This window comes from Anser anser, assembly GCF_964211835.1.
Source record: "Anser anser genome assembly, chromosome: 1".
Classification (NCBI taxonomy): Eukaryota; Metazoa; Chordata; class Aves; order Anseriformes; family Anatidae; genus Anser; species Anser anser.
In genome coordinates, this window is record NC_139720.1 from 215,372,869 (window position 1) to 215,387,886 (window position 15,018).

The window sequence follows — 15,018 nt, forward strand, 5'->3', positions numbered from 1 at the left end:
TAGGAGCAGATGAGGACGGCGTCCACCCCGTGACCAGCCGGAAGGCGGTGAGACCAGTTACAGTCCTTTGCATCATTGCCCTGCAACGAGGGGGTAGTTCATCCAGACTTCCTGCAATAATCCTGCTTTTGACCAAAGGCCAAACGTCACAAACCTGCTCTAATGCACACGTTTTGTATGCAGATCACACAATGCAGGCTGTGCTCTGAAGCCCTGAAGAGGTTATGGCTCCATCATCTGTCCCTGGGGTGTTCAAGGAAAGGTTGGACGTGGTGCTTGGGGACATGGTTTAGTGGGTGACATTGGTGGTAGGGGGGTGGTTGGACCAGGTGATCTTGGAGGTCTTTTCCAACCTTAACGATGCTATGATTTGCACAGTGCATCAGCTGCCAGCTTCTCTAGCTGGTGAGGATCCCCCTCTAGGCACCCCCTGCCTCCCTGCGCCTCTGACTTGGCTGCCATCATGCCCTGCCCCCCCTGCAGAGCATCCTGCACATTCGCCTCCCCCTGTGTCCCAGCCTGGCTGGGTTTGTGGCCCAGGGTAAAGACAAGCCCCCATGGAAGTGCTCTGTCATTACCAGTGCACATCACAGTGGGAATACAGTAAGGGGCTGAAGCTAACATAGGGTAAATAAATCAATAAATAAATAAATAAACCTACTTCCCAGTTTTTGCTGCTTTGCCTCTTTGCAGTGTTTTAAGTATCCAGCCCAGGATACTTCAGTATCCAGGACTTTCAGGCAACTTTCCCTCCTGCGACAACAAGGACAGAAACACCAGTCCTGCCACTGTCACCCCTCAAGTAGTTAAAACTGATTTGTACTGCAGGAGGCTCTGTTTCCACAGAATCACAGAATTGAAGGGGTTGGAAGGGACCTCGAAAGATCATCGGGTCCAACCCCCCTGCCACAGCAGGTTCCTTAGAGCAGGCTGCCCAGGTAGGCGTCCAGACATCCCTTGTATATCTCCAGAGAAGGAGACTCCACAACCTCCCTGGGCAGCCTGTCCCAGTGCTCCGTCACCCTCACCGTGAAGAAATTCTTTTGCATGTTGGTGCAGAACTTCCTGTGCTCTATCTTGTGGCCATTACTTCTTGTCCTATCCCCACAAACCACTGAAAAGATGTTGGCCAAATAAAAGATGTTGGCCAAATGTTTGTTTTTTTTTTGCCACTTTGTTTTGCCACAAAGCCACCTACAACCATCAGCAAGAGCGTAGGTATCTCCATGAGGAATGGTGAGCAGATGAAGAAGATATGAGGGAAACAAGAAGTGCAACAGATTTCCCTGTATTCAAACCAGAATATTCCCAGCACAGAGTCAGAGTCATGGACGAATGGCCAAGAAATAGCATTGGGCTTTAGTCCTGTCAGGTTGCATAAAGGATGAGGAGGTGTTGCCAAGAGTCCCAGTGAAACAGATGGAGCAGAGGTGAGAAGTACCAACTCTGGGAAACCTGTCAGGGGGAAAAATGCAACCCCAAAGCTGATGTTGTTGAATGCTGACATGAGCTCCATGCAGATTTGCTTGAGCTCCTAAGCCCTAAGGCAAAGAAAGATATTTATCAAATCTGCTATTACAACTGGCAACAAGAATTTCTAGGCTCCGGTGAAGCACAGAGAAGCATCACAATCCCGCTCTGAATTCCTGTGTTCAGACCCTGGTTGGCTCAGATGCGGCCCTACCTCACTGAATAAAGTGGAAACATTTGCAATGATTTTTGCAAGAGAGAAAAAAGACCTCTGTATTTCAAAATCCCAGTACAACCCTTGAGAATCTTAGGTTGTTACCACTTGCAATAGTATTCACAGACTCATACTCCGCTGTGCTGGGCACTGAACAGCTTCCACTGCTGAAAACATCTGCACTTCTGAAGGGCTCCTGGTATGGTCTATCACAGATACAAACAGATGGTGTTTGTGGAGGAAGGAAGTGGCAATAAATAACTTTGTCCCATTGCAAGCAAAAGTTATCTTACACAGAACAGAAGTCTCAGGAAAGGATAAGGACCATAAATTTAATTTCCATGGGGCTATGTAGGTAAGGATAAAAAGTTGCCTTGCCAAGTCCGAAGTGAGCATGTTCCTGATTAGTCTAAATTTTGGAATTTTTCTGTTCATAGTACAGCTTCTGCATTTGGACATCTCCCACCCCCATGCTCTACAGCCAGGGCACAAGAGTGTTATGCCACCAACAAGAAAATCTTTAACAGAAAATATATTCACAAAATGCTGTCTAGGAATAGCTTCTTTCCTCCCTGCTGCAGGCCCTTCCTCATGAGCAAAGTGGTCAGAGCCCTTCTCATACTATTTTGCATCATTTGAGCTGCAGAAAATGTTGGAGAGCCTGCTCTAACCCCCAGAAAACACCAGGAACTTCTGCTCAGCTTCAGCTTTGCTCGCTGTGAGCTGAGCTACATCGTGTCTGGAAGGTGACACAACCCCTGAGGCATGACTGTGCTCACCTGACATCTACGGCTTGTTAAGCTGCAGCACCTCAATGCCTGAGCTCAGGCTCCTGCTGTTCAGAGACACTTCAGGGCAAGTCTGGGACAAAACCTGACAATGACAAGTAAAGTGCTGCAGACAGCCAAGGGAATCACAGATAAAAACAGATTTCAGGAGCAGACAGAGGTCACGTGCTAGTGCTGGAGGAAATCCTGGATACCAAAACCCAACAGCTTCTCAAGGCACTGATAAACCTGCACTGCCCAGGGTCAGCTCTGGCCACAGAATGGTGTCTTGGTGTATTCGGTTTACATGGCAAGGTTTTGGTAGCAGGGATGCTGAGTCTATTGTCATTTACCCATGATGATAACTGGTGAGTGATCTCCCTGTTCTTATCTCAACCCTTTAGCCCTTTCCATCGTACCTTCTCCCTTTTTTGATTTGAGGAATGGAAGTGAGGTAGTGGCCGTGGTGGAGTTCAGCTGCCCAGAACCCCCACGCCTGGCTAGTCTCGGTGCTGCAGACATGGCACATGCCTCAGGCTGGCCACTTTTATAGGACACCCCTGCCTGTCCCCCAGCGCACTGCACCAAGCTGGAATAACTCTGCTGCTGCAGGTGATTTTATTCGTGCGCACAGCTCCGCAGTGTGACACAGGTCACTGTGCTCACCCCACCAAAATATTCACCTCCTGGACAGGTTCCTCAAATCCCGGGAGCAAGAAGTGTCTGAGCTGCCCAGCGCAAATGGCCAGGATCAGTGGCACAAGGTCCAGCCGGAGGCCGGTTACCAGTAGTCTGCAGAAGATATGTTACTGGGGATGTGGCTGACCATGCCCCTTAATACTCCTTCATCCTCCTGCTATTTTCATTTCTGGAGAGGGCTACTCTGCTTTAGGCAGCCCTCAGAAATCCCTCTTCCAGGATTATCCCAATCTCCTTTTGAACTCATTTAAGTAATTTGGATCTACAGCAACCTTCAGGAAGGAGTTCCTCTGACCCACCAGACACTGTGCAAAGGCCTTGTTTGGTGTGAGCCGCCCTATCAGCATCTGTGATCTCAGACCCTAAAGGGTCACAGTAGCAGCACTGGGTAGGAGGACTGGAAGGAATGAGACAGCAGCTGATAGAAAGGGTTGGAAATATGAGAAATAATTATTCTTTGTTCTTCTAAAAAGGATAGAGACTGTACAGCTGTAGGACAAGAAATTCTGTAGTAGCTAGCGCCATAGTTAGGGTTGTATGTGCAATAGTCCAGGGTAGGATGGGAAGGAGATGTTCTACCTTGGTAAATTAGATGATGCATAAGCAGGGCCTTGGCAGCTGGGGCTTGGCCCAGCCAGCTATCATGATGCATGGTACTGTCACCATCATGCCAGTATGTTAAACCTGGGAAACCATGGAAAGTGGTTAGAGGAGTTCCTGGTGACGGGAGGATGGTTTCCACGCCCTCCTGGGCAGGAGGAGGACATAACTCCTCTCTTCCGAGCCACCTCATTAAACAAGCACTCATAAAGATGTGTACAGAGCCTGGGAGCAAGGACCCCTCCCACTGCTGCGCTGTTTCTTCTCATCCCCATCTATCTGGGCTTGAGGTAGAGATGTGGGAAGGCGGCCGGGTCCTGATGTTCACGCTGAGATGTGCTCAGCACCATCAGGCACTCATGGATGCAGGGGTTTGTCTATTTATCCTTTAGTTGTTCTCACGGAGGAAGCTGGGAGGCAGCAGCTGTGTCGCGGTGAGGCACCACGTCCCAGTGGGCAGCCACCAGCTCCTGGCAGCAGCATGGTTATGTCACAACTGTGTCACTGTGGGCAGGACTGGTGACACGCAGCCTGGGACGGTTATAAAAAGGGCGATCCTGGCCCAAGCTGGCAGTTGGAAAGGTGGGTAAACGAGGGCTGGGTTTGGGCAGGGAGGGAGCAGCAGACCTTGGTGGTGGACGGTGGCTGCCCCTTGCTCCCTTGGTTCTTCTCCTCTGCCTTGTAGCCAGACTCCTGGACAGGGACACCGCAGGACCATGGGATGCTCCTGCCCTCACCCTGCTCCACTTCTCCACCAGAGAATGGTCGTGCTCTACAGAACTGGTAAGACATTGACAAGCTGTTCCCCATCGCAGTCCTATGGGACGCCAGCAGCTCCCCACAGTTCCTCACCCTTCTTCCCTGCTCAGCTGAGCCCTAGCGATGCAGTGGCCGTGTCAGTGGGGTGGTGACAGGCACTAAAGGGACTGCACCAGCCCATGCCAGCAGGGGAGCAGCCCAGTCAGAGAAGAGCAGGAGGAGGAACCAGGGAAGGCGGCTGCTCCTTGTTGCTTCCTCTGTGCATTACAGATGGACGCCCAGACATGGATGGGACCAGACCACCGAGCACCCCCGTCCTCTGTCCCAGACAGCTGTCACTCTACAGGACAGATAAGAGCCAGGGGAGAGGGCTCCGTGCTTCCCCGGCGGCCCCACATGAGCTGGCACTGTCCCCAGTGATGCCGTGGCTGTGTCACAGCCGTCGGAATGCCAAGGGTCTGGGGACATGGGGGGCCCTGGGCGGACAGCTGCATGACGCTGCTCCAGTGGTCAATTCCCCCTGTCCTTGGCAGTCACAACCCATACGGACACAACCACACCACAGCCCTGCCAGTCTGCTGGAGTGTCGGAATTTGTGCAGCTGGCCTCAGGAGGAAGCCTGAGTGCACCGCCCCGGTCTGCACCGCATCGTGCTTCTGCAGGATCCTCACAGCCAAAGGGAGCTCCGCACCACTCACCATCTCTGTGCGAAACCTATCAGAGAAGCTAAACAATAAAAAAAGTTTCTTAAAGTTTCTGATTATGCATGCATTGTCTGGCTTTTTTGGCTACTGCTGTCTTTCTTGGGAACCTTTTGCGGATTTTGCTTATTGTCTTTATTTTCTTACTACATCTGTCTAAATGTGCTATAACACACCTATAAAAATACATGCATAATGTGAGTCTTTGTATAAATGAGTGAGCTGCGCAGAGCCCAAGGCTGAGCACTGCAGGGCTCCCCTAGGGCCAGCTGCGCCGGCCAGCAGAGAAGCCACCTCCTTTATGTTGCCCCAGCTGTTGATTTCCCCGTCGGCAGCAGGATTTCTTGCTGGCAGCACTGGAGAAAACTATGTAAAGATCTGTAGCTTTTATAAACTCCTGCTGGATCAAAAGCAGCAGCCCTGACTTCAGGCTGCTCACCCATCCGTGGGATCGTACCCACCCAGCAAGCTCACTGCAGGCAGCGAGGGCTTTCCCACACATGTACACCCCAGAGCAAGGCTCGTCGGGCCCCAGCCCCACGTCATGCTGCCAGGCTGCAAGGAGGCAATGCCCCCTCTGAGCCTGGAGCTGCAGCACACCTGCAGGAAGCAGGGCTTTCCTCTCCTGTTTTAGTAAGTCTTGATCTAGTAAAGGCAGGCAGCTATGCATACCTCGGATGAGGATGGGGAAGAGGAAGATGTTACTTCCTCTGTCCCCAGACCATTTGGGCTCCTTCCAGGATCTCCTGAGCTCATGGCCTGGCTGCAGGCAGCCCAGCGGCCAGCCCTGGTGTCTCAGGGTGCGGTGCCATGCTGTGCACGCCTACTTTCTGTAGGCTTCTGAGGGGCAATGCTGCTTCCTGGAACACAAGCAAGATCTTCAGGGTTTTGAAGGCAGGATTTCTCTCCTTGTGGTCACATTCATTCCCCTTTAACTTCTTTCTGTGAAGACTGCATTGCACAGAGGAATTTTGAGGTGTGCACTGAAAGAGAAGCTATTGGGGAAGGGCAGGGAACATTTTACTTTTGGAAGCATGGGTTTGTGCCTCATGCTGTGGTCTGCCACCCTTGGCCTGGTGCTGCTTTGCTGTTCTTGGGGCACAGAAATGTGCAGATATCAGAGTGGGGAAAGAGTCTCGGGGGCTTCTGGGCTCTGCTGCAGCATGTGGTAGGTAGGTGGAAGCTCTGGGCTTGGGTGAGGAGCTTTGTGATGGAGCTGAATCACACTGACGCTGTTCTTCATGTGCCGATGTGTGAAATAACGAGCTCTGTGCTAAAGCCATAAGGAGACTCAGGATGGTTGGCGTGTTTTTGGACAGGCTGTGGTCTCCCTGAGAGGTGCTGGCCCCTCCCTGTGGGTGCTGTCCTTGCTTGGGTGCTTCATCCAGGGCAAAATATGGGCTGGCACTTTAGCATAGTTCTGCAAGAGGATGTTGCTAAGAGAAAGATCGTGCTTCCTCCCACCCAGGCTCTCCTGCCACACCACGTGCCTGTTACGGAAACTTGGCTGTGTACCGGCACTTTTGGGTTTGGGCCCAGCTGGCAAGGAGCCAACAGCCTTGTTCAATTTGGAGATCTGGGCTCAGCACAGCGGGTCAGACACCTCCAGTTTGTGGCAGCTCCATGCACATCAGTGAAGCTCAGCTCTGAGCCCTGCAGAACAGGGTGAGGTACAAGCCTGATGTTCTCTGCCTTGGAGGGTTGCCCAGGGTTAGTTCCAGTCTGGCTCCATCTGCTAGAAACCAGCCATTAGATTGTGACAAAGAAGATGTAAAAATATTTTATTGCTATGAAGCACATCTCTGCCCTTACCAACAGCTTGGATAGGCTACTGTAAAATTGGCAGCCACAAATAATGCCATACATACGAGGATTATCTGATCTCTCAGTCTTTTTAGAGGATTGTTTTCTCTGAGGCTGGGAATAATCCTCCCAAAAGCGCAGTCTGCAACTGTTTACCCAGCGCATGGCAATGCTGCCTGCCAGCCTCGGCCAGGAAGGGACGAAACGCCGTGCTCCCCGCTGGCACGGCAGCAGCAGGGCTGTTAATGGCAGACTTTGCCAAGGAGATGTTCGTTCTGGGGTGTCGCTTGAGACCTGAAGCTGGTGCTTGGTTTTGCTTGTCGCTCCTCTGCCAGCAGTAGCAGGCTGTCCTTCCTCAGTGAACCATCAGGGTGGAAGGGTGTGCAGGTACACCTGTCTCCAAAGAAAACAATTATGAACCAAATATTTAAAATCATGCAACTGCCCTAGAAACGGGGAACAGGTTAGGAAAAACTTCATGTTTTGTGATGCTTTTCATGTGCTTTCTCTATTCAGGGCATTTCAGGATCCTCATATTTGAGTCTCTCTACAATGAAGACAAATAAAAGGACTTGTTTAATTGTCATCACTGAGGCAGAAAGGGATTGAAGGGAACCATCAGTTACGGCAGCTAATTGACAAAATCATGAGTTGGCCAGAGGGAACGTGTGTTCTGCTGGACCATTGAACAGCTCCATCATTTACCAGTGTGGAACAAAACTGATGCTCAAGCCCCAAATATTCAGGCGGGAGTGTTGTAAATGACTGTTAAAAATGACTGCTTTTCACACTGGCTGTGCCAGCGTGAGTGATGAGGACTTTTCTTTAAGTGGCTGCACTTGTGTGACTATACACGTGCCTGCCCAACCCTCCTCCCTTCCCTTAACTTTTGAACCATCGGCCAGATCTGTCCAGACCAGGCTGGAGGACAGGGGGTTGAGCCACTTCATTTCTAAAGGCTTCACGAGAGTCAGCAGCCAGGGAAAGTCAGGCTTCCTCTTTGGTTTCCTTAACGGAGGGAACAGCTAACAAACCGTGGTCCATTGGAGGTCAGAGGGGCTGGGCTGACGAGGCACGTGGCAGGGGGTGACATCCCTGGGCCATTTGCTGCTGTTGGTTTGCTGGTCGACCCCAGGCTGCTAGCAGCAGCTGGGGAGGGGTCAGCCCCAGCCAGAATTAAATGTGTCTTTATCTTCTCACATGCAGGTTTCACCTGGTGTGGTGCAGTGGGCTGTCGCGGGGGAGTGGAAAATGATGAGCAGGAGGTTGAGTCAGCCAGGGCAGCAGGAGGTCTCATCACCCCTGGTCCGGGATTGCTCAAAGGAGATGAAGACGCTCATGTGGGCCCAGTAGGGCATCCCAAATGCACAGAATGTGCTTGAAGTGATTTTTGCTAATGGGGGCACCGGTCACTGCAGAATCCACCAAGATGAAAATTTAGAGGAACACATTATTTGTTCCTCAGCGTGCTGGTAGATGGCTGTGTGCCGCCTACCAGCACATCTATGGAAAAACGGGGTGTCCATTCCCGTCCCTTTCACATCACCTTGGCGCCCATTTTTCTAAAATCCCTAGCTTCTATCCTGTCTCACAACCAGCAGATGAGCCCCAGAAAGCTTTGCTTTCTGCTACCCCTCCCTGTGCCTGAAGACACAGATTTTCTCAAGGCAACCCAGCTGGTGCAATTTCTGCCCACAGAAGAGGGACTGAAGCTATTCTATAAGGAGGATTATTTCAGAAAGTTTTCAGTGGACAAATACCCCTGGAAAACTGCTCACGCATGCACACGCCTGAAGACAGTACAATTTTGCCTTCAACATGCCTTTTTTACACTTCCTTTTCCTATACAAAGTGTGATACTTTTCCCAGTTCAGAACCCCAGTTCTGATCCACACCAAGTGTCACCCTCTGGACCCCGTGCCCTTCCCTCCCCTTCACGGGGAGATTTGTCCATCATTTTGCCTAGATAGTGCTGTGGTGCTGACAGCCCCTGAAGGCAAGGAAACCAGCTGGGAGTGCGTGATGGGACCCAAGGGGTTTGGTCTGTCTGGGCTAAGTACTCCTCACCTGCCTAAGTGCCTGCCTGCAGCTGCTGCGTCTGCTGGTGCCCATCCCACGTCCTCTGCCATGCCTGGGGTAAGTGCGGGTCGGCTGCCAGCAGGGGAGTGGAACAGAGGTATTCCTCCCATGCAGGGGCAATGGGTTTGAGGGCTTGAGTCAAAGCAAGAAGTTACACAAGTGTCTGCTGGAAGCGACAAGCCAGCATATTAGAGAAGTGCAAAGACTTTGCTTTACTTGCTAAGCAATTGTTTTACTAAGCATTAATTTTTTACCATGTATTCAGATGGGCTTGGTCTGAAAACCAACTGTAAAAATCGCCTTTGGTGAATAACTATAAATTTCTCTAATTTTCTCAGGTGTTATGTGAATAGGACAGGTAAGTTTATGTCTACAATGACTTTGCTCCCACTGGGGCCAAGAAAGGGCTTCAGCTCCATGGCTTTAGGTCCTTTATGCTCTCAGCTGCCCTTTTCATCACCCCAGTTCTCCCTCTCTGACACTGCTCAGTTCAGTTTCTGTCAGCTTTTTTCCTTCCTTCTGTGGGCAGTCAGCACTAACATCTGTCCCTGTGTCTTCCCCATAGCCAGGGAAGCGGGTGGTTGAACAGCTTCTCTGGGGCTGCCCTAGTGCTGCTGGATGCCATCAGCACTGTGCTGTGCAGAGCTGTTTGCAGGCACAGCTGCTGTCCTGTGCAGGCCTTCAGGCCTGACCCTTTGTCCATGTGAAATCTTGATATTTTTTTTTTTCTAATAGTACATGAAGTCTCAGAGTGTGCTGGTGCGTGTGCAGACAAATTCTGGAATAAATAGTAATCATCAGCTCCTCAGTTACACAAAATGTATGTATTTCCAGCTGAATAGAGGTGCGTGCATGAGGCTGTGCTGTTGTGACCACTGGCCGCTCAGCTGGTGCTTTTAAGATGCACTAAATTTAACTACATTTGCTGAGGAGCCTGATTGGAATTTTTCTCTGGAAATTTCCCCCACCTGGCCTTGCTTTGTGCTGCTGAGCATGACCCGTGCCCCCGGGCCATGAAGCTGCCCCAGAAGGCAGGCTGCTGGAGTGCTAAGTGGGGACGCAGTGTTTGCTGTCTGGTTTTGCAGTGTTTGCCATTGGGTTTTCTAATGGCCTCAGGCAGATGAAACACCACTTCGGGTTCTCGGTCATAGCTGAGCTTCTGAATCTCTTCCTTTCCATTTAACCTTTTTGTCAGCTGTAAAGCACAAATCCATTTTCCTTCCATCAGCGTTAGTTTGGTTAATTGACCTGCAGGTTTAGCTGATAAAGCTCCCTAAAACATCATACATTTTGCCGTGCTTAAACAAAAAGGGAAGAAATCAATACAGAGTCAATTATAATGGGGCTACTTCTCGTCTCAGAGTGAGATGTTATCTCTGGTGGCCTGGCTGCATTTGGTCCAGCATAAACATTGGCTGCAGAGCCCTGCCCCAGCTGCCCCGGCCACCCTGCTCTCACCCTGCCTGTGCTGCTGGGCAGCGTCTGGGCACCTCTCAAAGGGCTGAGCACCGAATCTCCCCAAACCCGAGGCACTTAAAGGATGGGGGCTACAACTGGGGTGATGGTGGTGTAGGGGGGTATGACACACAGTAAATGCTGCTCTGCTCTCTCATCACTTGCTGCTGTGCACAGCCCAGACACCAGTCCTGCGGCTGACCCGCTGTGGCCTTGGTTGACGTGATGGATACGCATGAGGGCAACTGTGCAGATGTTTCTTGGCTCTCAGGAGCCTGTCCCCACCACGTTGTTATAGCTGGGGTATGTGGGCTGTCCCATAGCAGGGCTGTCATTCCAGGATGATCTGTTATTTCAGACCCCTGGACCCTCAGTGCATGAGATGTCGGCTTCCAATAGGACTGGGTCCAGCCCCCTGACCTTCATCCTCACTGGGATTCCTGGTCTGCCGATGAGCAGCTACTGGATGGCATTGCCTCTCTGCTGTCTGTATCTCCTCATGCTCCTGGGGAACTGCACCTTGCTCTGGATGATAAAGATCGACCACAGCCTCCATACACCCATGTACTATTTCCTCTCCATGCTGGCCATGGCAGACCTAGGTTTATCTCTCACCACCCTGCCCACCATGTTGGCTGTTTTCTGGTTTAAGTCCGCCTCCTTCCATTTTGAGGCATGCATTGTCCAGATGTACTTCATCCACTCCTTCTCTGAAATTGAGTCTGGGGTCCTGGTGGCCATGGCCTTCGACCGCTTCATTGCTATTTGCTACCCTTTGCGCTATGCCTCTGTCCTGACGAGCACCCTGATAATGAAGGCAGGAGCAGCGATCTTCATGCGGGGCATCTGTGTGGTGCTCCCTGTTGCCGTCCTCATAAAGAAGATGCCGTTTTGCAGGTCCCATGTCCTGTCTCACTCCTTCTGCCTGCACCAGGACCTGCTGAGGCTGGTTTGCGGGGATGTCAGGGTCAACAGCTTGTATGGGCTGACCATGGTGATACTCACCAAGGGCCTGGACTCCCTGACTATCCTCCTGTCTTACATGATGATCATCAGGGCCATCTTGAGCATCATCTCCCAGGAAGCACGAGCCAAAGCCTTTAGCACGTGCATCTCCCACCTCTGCGCCATCCTGATCTTCTACATCCCACTCATTGGCCTGTCCATCACGCACAGGTTTGGGAAGCACCTGCCCCCCCTCACTCACACACTCATGGCCGATGCCTATCTCCTGGTGCCGCCGGTCCTGAACCCGCTCGTGTACAGCTGGAAAACCAAGCAGATCCGCAGGAGGATCCTCATCCTCCTCTGTCAGAGAAGGAGCCAACAGCATGTCTAGCCCTGGAGAGACAACGTGCCAAGGTCAGTCTCCTCCTCCCTTTCCTCTCCAGGTAGGTTGCTCACAAGCAATACCCTGTCTCGGAGAAAAGTCACTCACGTTGCGTCGCTTCCCAGGAGAAACCAGTCACCCCTTCTGCAGTACAGCTCTTTTCCTTCCCATGGAGGGATGGATTATGGCAATTCACTTTATTCCACCTCCCGTTTTGGGATGTTCCACTCCTCAGCAACTCTGCAAGAGGGCAGAGCTGGCACAGACGTGATGAAGCTGTCCCTGCTCCTGCAGGCAGGGAGAGAGGACTGCTGAGAGCAGGCTCTGGTCCAGGGACTCACTGCTAATGGCAGCTTTGGTCCCTGAAGAAATACAGTGTTACCAGGCTAGTGCTTTTAATTACAAATGTCCCTACATCCTTTGATCGTATTAAACTCTCATTTCCCAGGGTTGTGTGATCACATGAGACTCCTCAGCTTTTGCTATACAAATAATGTGATTCACATCTTCACAGTTATGAAGTTTTAACTCCAACTGCTGCCTGTACGTCTGCTAGTGAGGGAATTAACAGGAGATAGAGCCTTCAGCTCTGGGAAGGTGGCCATGAGCATCCACCAAGTTTTACCTTTCCTTTTTTCACTTTGGTGCATCCCATTACGCCACACTCACATGCAGCTTCTCTCCCCTTGCAGTCAGCAGTTCCAGCACAGCATGCAGCAGGGCCACGATACTGCAAAATGGCCCAGGCTAGCTGCAGCTCTGATGGCCAGGATTCAGGTGTCAAAAGAAGATCAAGCCTTCACAATCAGTGTTCCCAAAGGGCTGACTGGCATCACCCAGACAAAACTATGAGCTGTAGACGGGTTGTTTCCACGTTCCTGCCGAAATTGGCAAGCTGCTTTGATCTGCCAGCAAGATGTTGGAAGCTGGGGACCTAACCATGGAGAGCTGTACTCTCAGCAGTGTTACACTGTGCAAACATCGCATGCAAGTTGTTGTGTGGACACTAGAACAAGCACTTTAACATGTGTTTGGGTGTTTTGCTGATTGTAGTGAGTGAGTCAGCCTGGGGATGCTGTGGGGAAGAGCAAACGCTGCTGTACTCAGCTTGTGGATGGTACAGAGCAGTTCCTGGAGGTGCAGAATAATTGCCTGGGCTGCTTTGAGGTTTATGCATCTGATGTTTGTCAGCCGTTAACAAATCTGGTGGCTGTTGTGAACCTTTTGCCCCACAGAGAAAATCCACAACTGGGCTAAACTAAGAGCACCTCATTTGTTTCAGCCAAACCATGCTGATTGACACTGGGGCTCTGAGTCACACAGCCCAAAGCAGTGCCTGCCTCTCCTTCCAAGGGCAGGCGTGATACAGCAATTTGTCTGTCCTGTGTTAAATGGGACTTCCCAGCCCTCCTGGAGATGGCCTTTCGCTCATGAACAGCGTGCAGCTAATGCACTGCAGTTCTGAAAGGTCTGTGTGCTGAGTACTGGGATTTGTAGTAATATTAGTTTGTATTTATTCTATGTTTGTATTTATTCAAAAATCATCTCACTCACTTTCCAGAGTATCTTGGCCAGGTACCCTGAGGCTTGCATTAGCAAAACATGCAGCTCCCCTAAACCCGCCTGTTCTCCAGCTGGCTGTGAGTCACAGCGATTTGCTGGCTTCATTTAATAATTGACAGGACCACGCGTCTTCCCAGCGTTCGCTGTTTGCTTTTCTATGTTTGACTTTCCATTAATGGCGCCAAAAGTAATAATGTACATTCCAATTTTTCTACAAGTGCTTTCCACCTGTCGATTCCTTTCTCTTATCTGCATTTGCTCAGCCCTGTACTTACATATTTGTGAATATATATTATTCACAAAATTCTCTCTTGCCAGCAGAAAGTGTAAATTGTCATCTTCGCACCAGCACCTCCTATGCCAGGTAAGTACAGTAGCTCTGATAATGCTATAAAGGGATGTGAAAATAAATCATGTCCAATTGCTGCCTTGCTTGCTTCTTATTCTGGTCAACATCTGTGTTTTTTCCAATCTCGCATGTTAATTGGGTCAGCAAATTTCCTGCTGAAATAGCTAACCACACACAACCCTTGCAGTGGATTCAGCTGGTTTTGTATCAACAAATTTCACAGAGGATTTCTTCCAAGAAAGGGAGAAGACTCTACAGCAGCACCCCTTTCTTGCTGGTACAACTTCATCTGCTCTGCAGGACACAAAAACAGGCCCCAGATGAACTCAAAGGGGGCCATAAACAACCTCTGAAACTGGGGCAGTTCTGGGATACTCCAATGCATACCAGTGAGATATCTGGGAGATCTTTCATTTTATTATTTTTGGTAGCAGCCATACAACTCTTCTGTTTATGTATCATGGGATTTCATGGTTCTGAGGTTCTGTTTAGTTTCAGGGGACTTTGTAGTAAATCAACATGAATGGAGTGATCCTGAGAAGGGTTACATGTTCACTGGGAAGAAGTTTGGTTTTTCTTTGGAATTGGACATGGGCTCATCTTCTGACCTAGTTTTAAGCCACAAAGTCCTCTGTTTACACCTCTATATCCGTATGTTTGCACATTGCCAGACAGAGCAGCTTTTAGCTCCAGCAAACAGATTTCATACATCAATCTCAGCCTTGAGAATGAAGTAGATCATGGCTGAGGCTAAAATGAATTGAACATTTTAAGTATACAACACAGGAGCACCGTAACAGGAAATACAGCTTTTCAAAGTGCTGAGAAAAAATTCTAAAAATCTAGCTTCTCTTAATGAAGTTCCCCTAGATCCAGCTCTGCACTCAGTGTCCCAGGGGTGGTGGGTGAGTCAGTGCAGTCTGTGGAGCTGTGGAGCATCTCTGCTCTAAGGTGAGCTGAGCTGCTCAGTAAGGTCAGGAAACAAAACCTCAAAGTAAATCTCACCGTTGAATCCACATCCAACATAGGGAACCCTTCATCTTATATTTCACCCTGTGCATCCGACCCACTGGGGTGTTGAGGAGCTCATGTATCAGCTCTTGATCCACAGGTATCCCTCAAGAAGCTGAAGTCTGTTAGTTGGTGGCGGGCTGTGCTGGGCAGGTTTCAGGATTTGCAGAATAATCCTAATCTCCAGCCGTGGGAGAAGGTGAGGCAGCGTGGCTGCC

General features: G+C 50.4%; 1 protein-coding gene across 1 annotated transcript; it reads left to right on the forward strand.

The window, feature by feature from the left end:
• Positions 1-10,929: 10,929 nt before the first annotated feature.
• On the forward strand, positions 10,930-11,886 carry LOC310889576 (olfactory receptor 51H1-like; the record flags this gene model as incomplete). Its single annotated transcript, XM_083817192.1, has 1 exon — positions 10,930-11,886. The coding sequence occupies one exon, from the start codon at positions 10,930-10,932 to the stop codon at positions 11,884-11,886; it is 957 nt and encodes a 318-aa protein (XP_083673318.1).
• Positions 11,887-15,018: the final 3,132 nt, after the last annotated feature.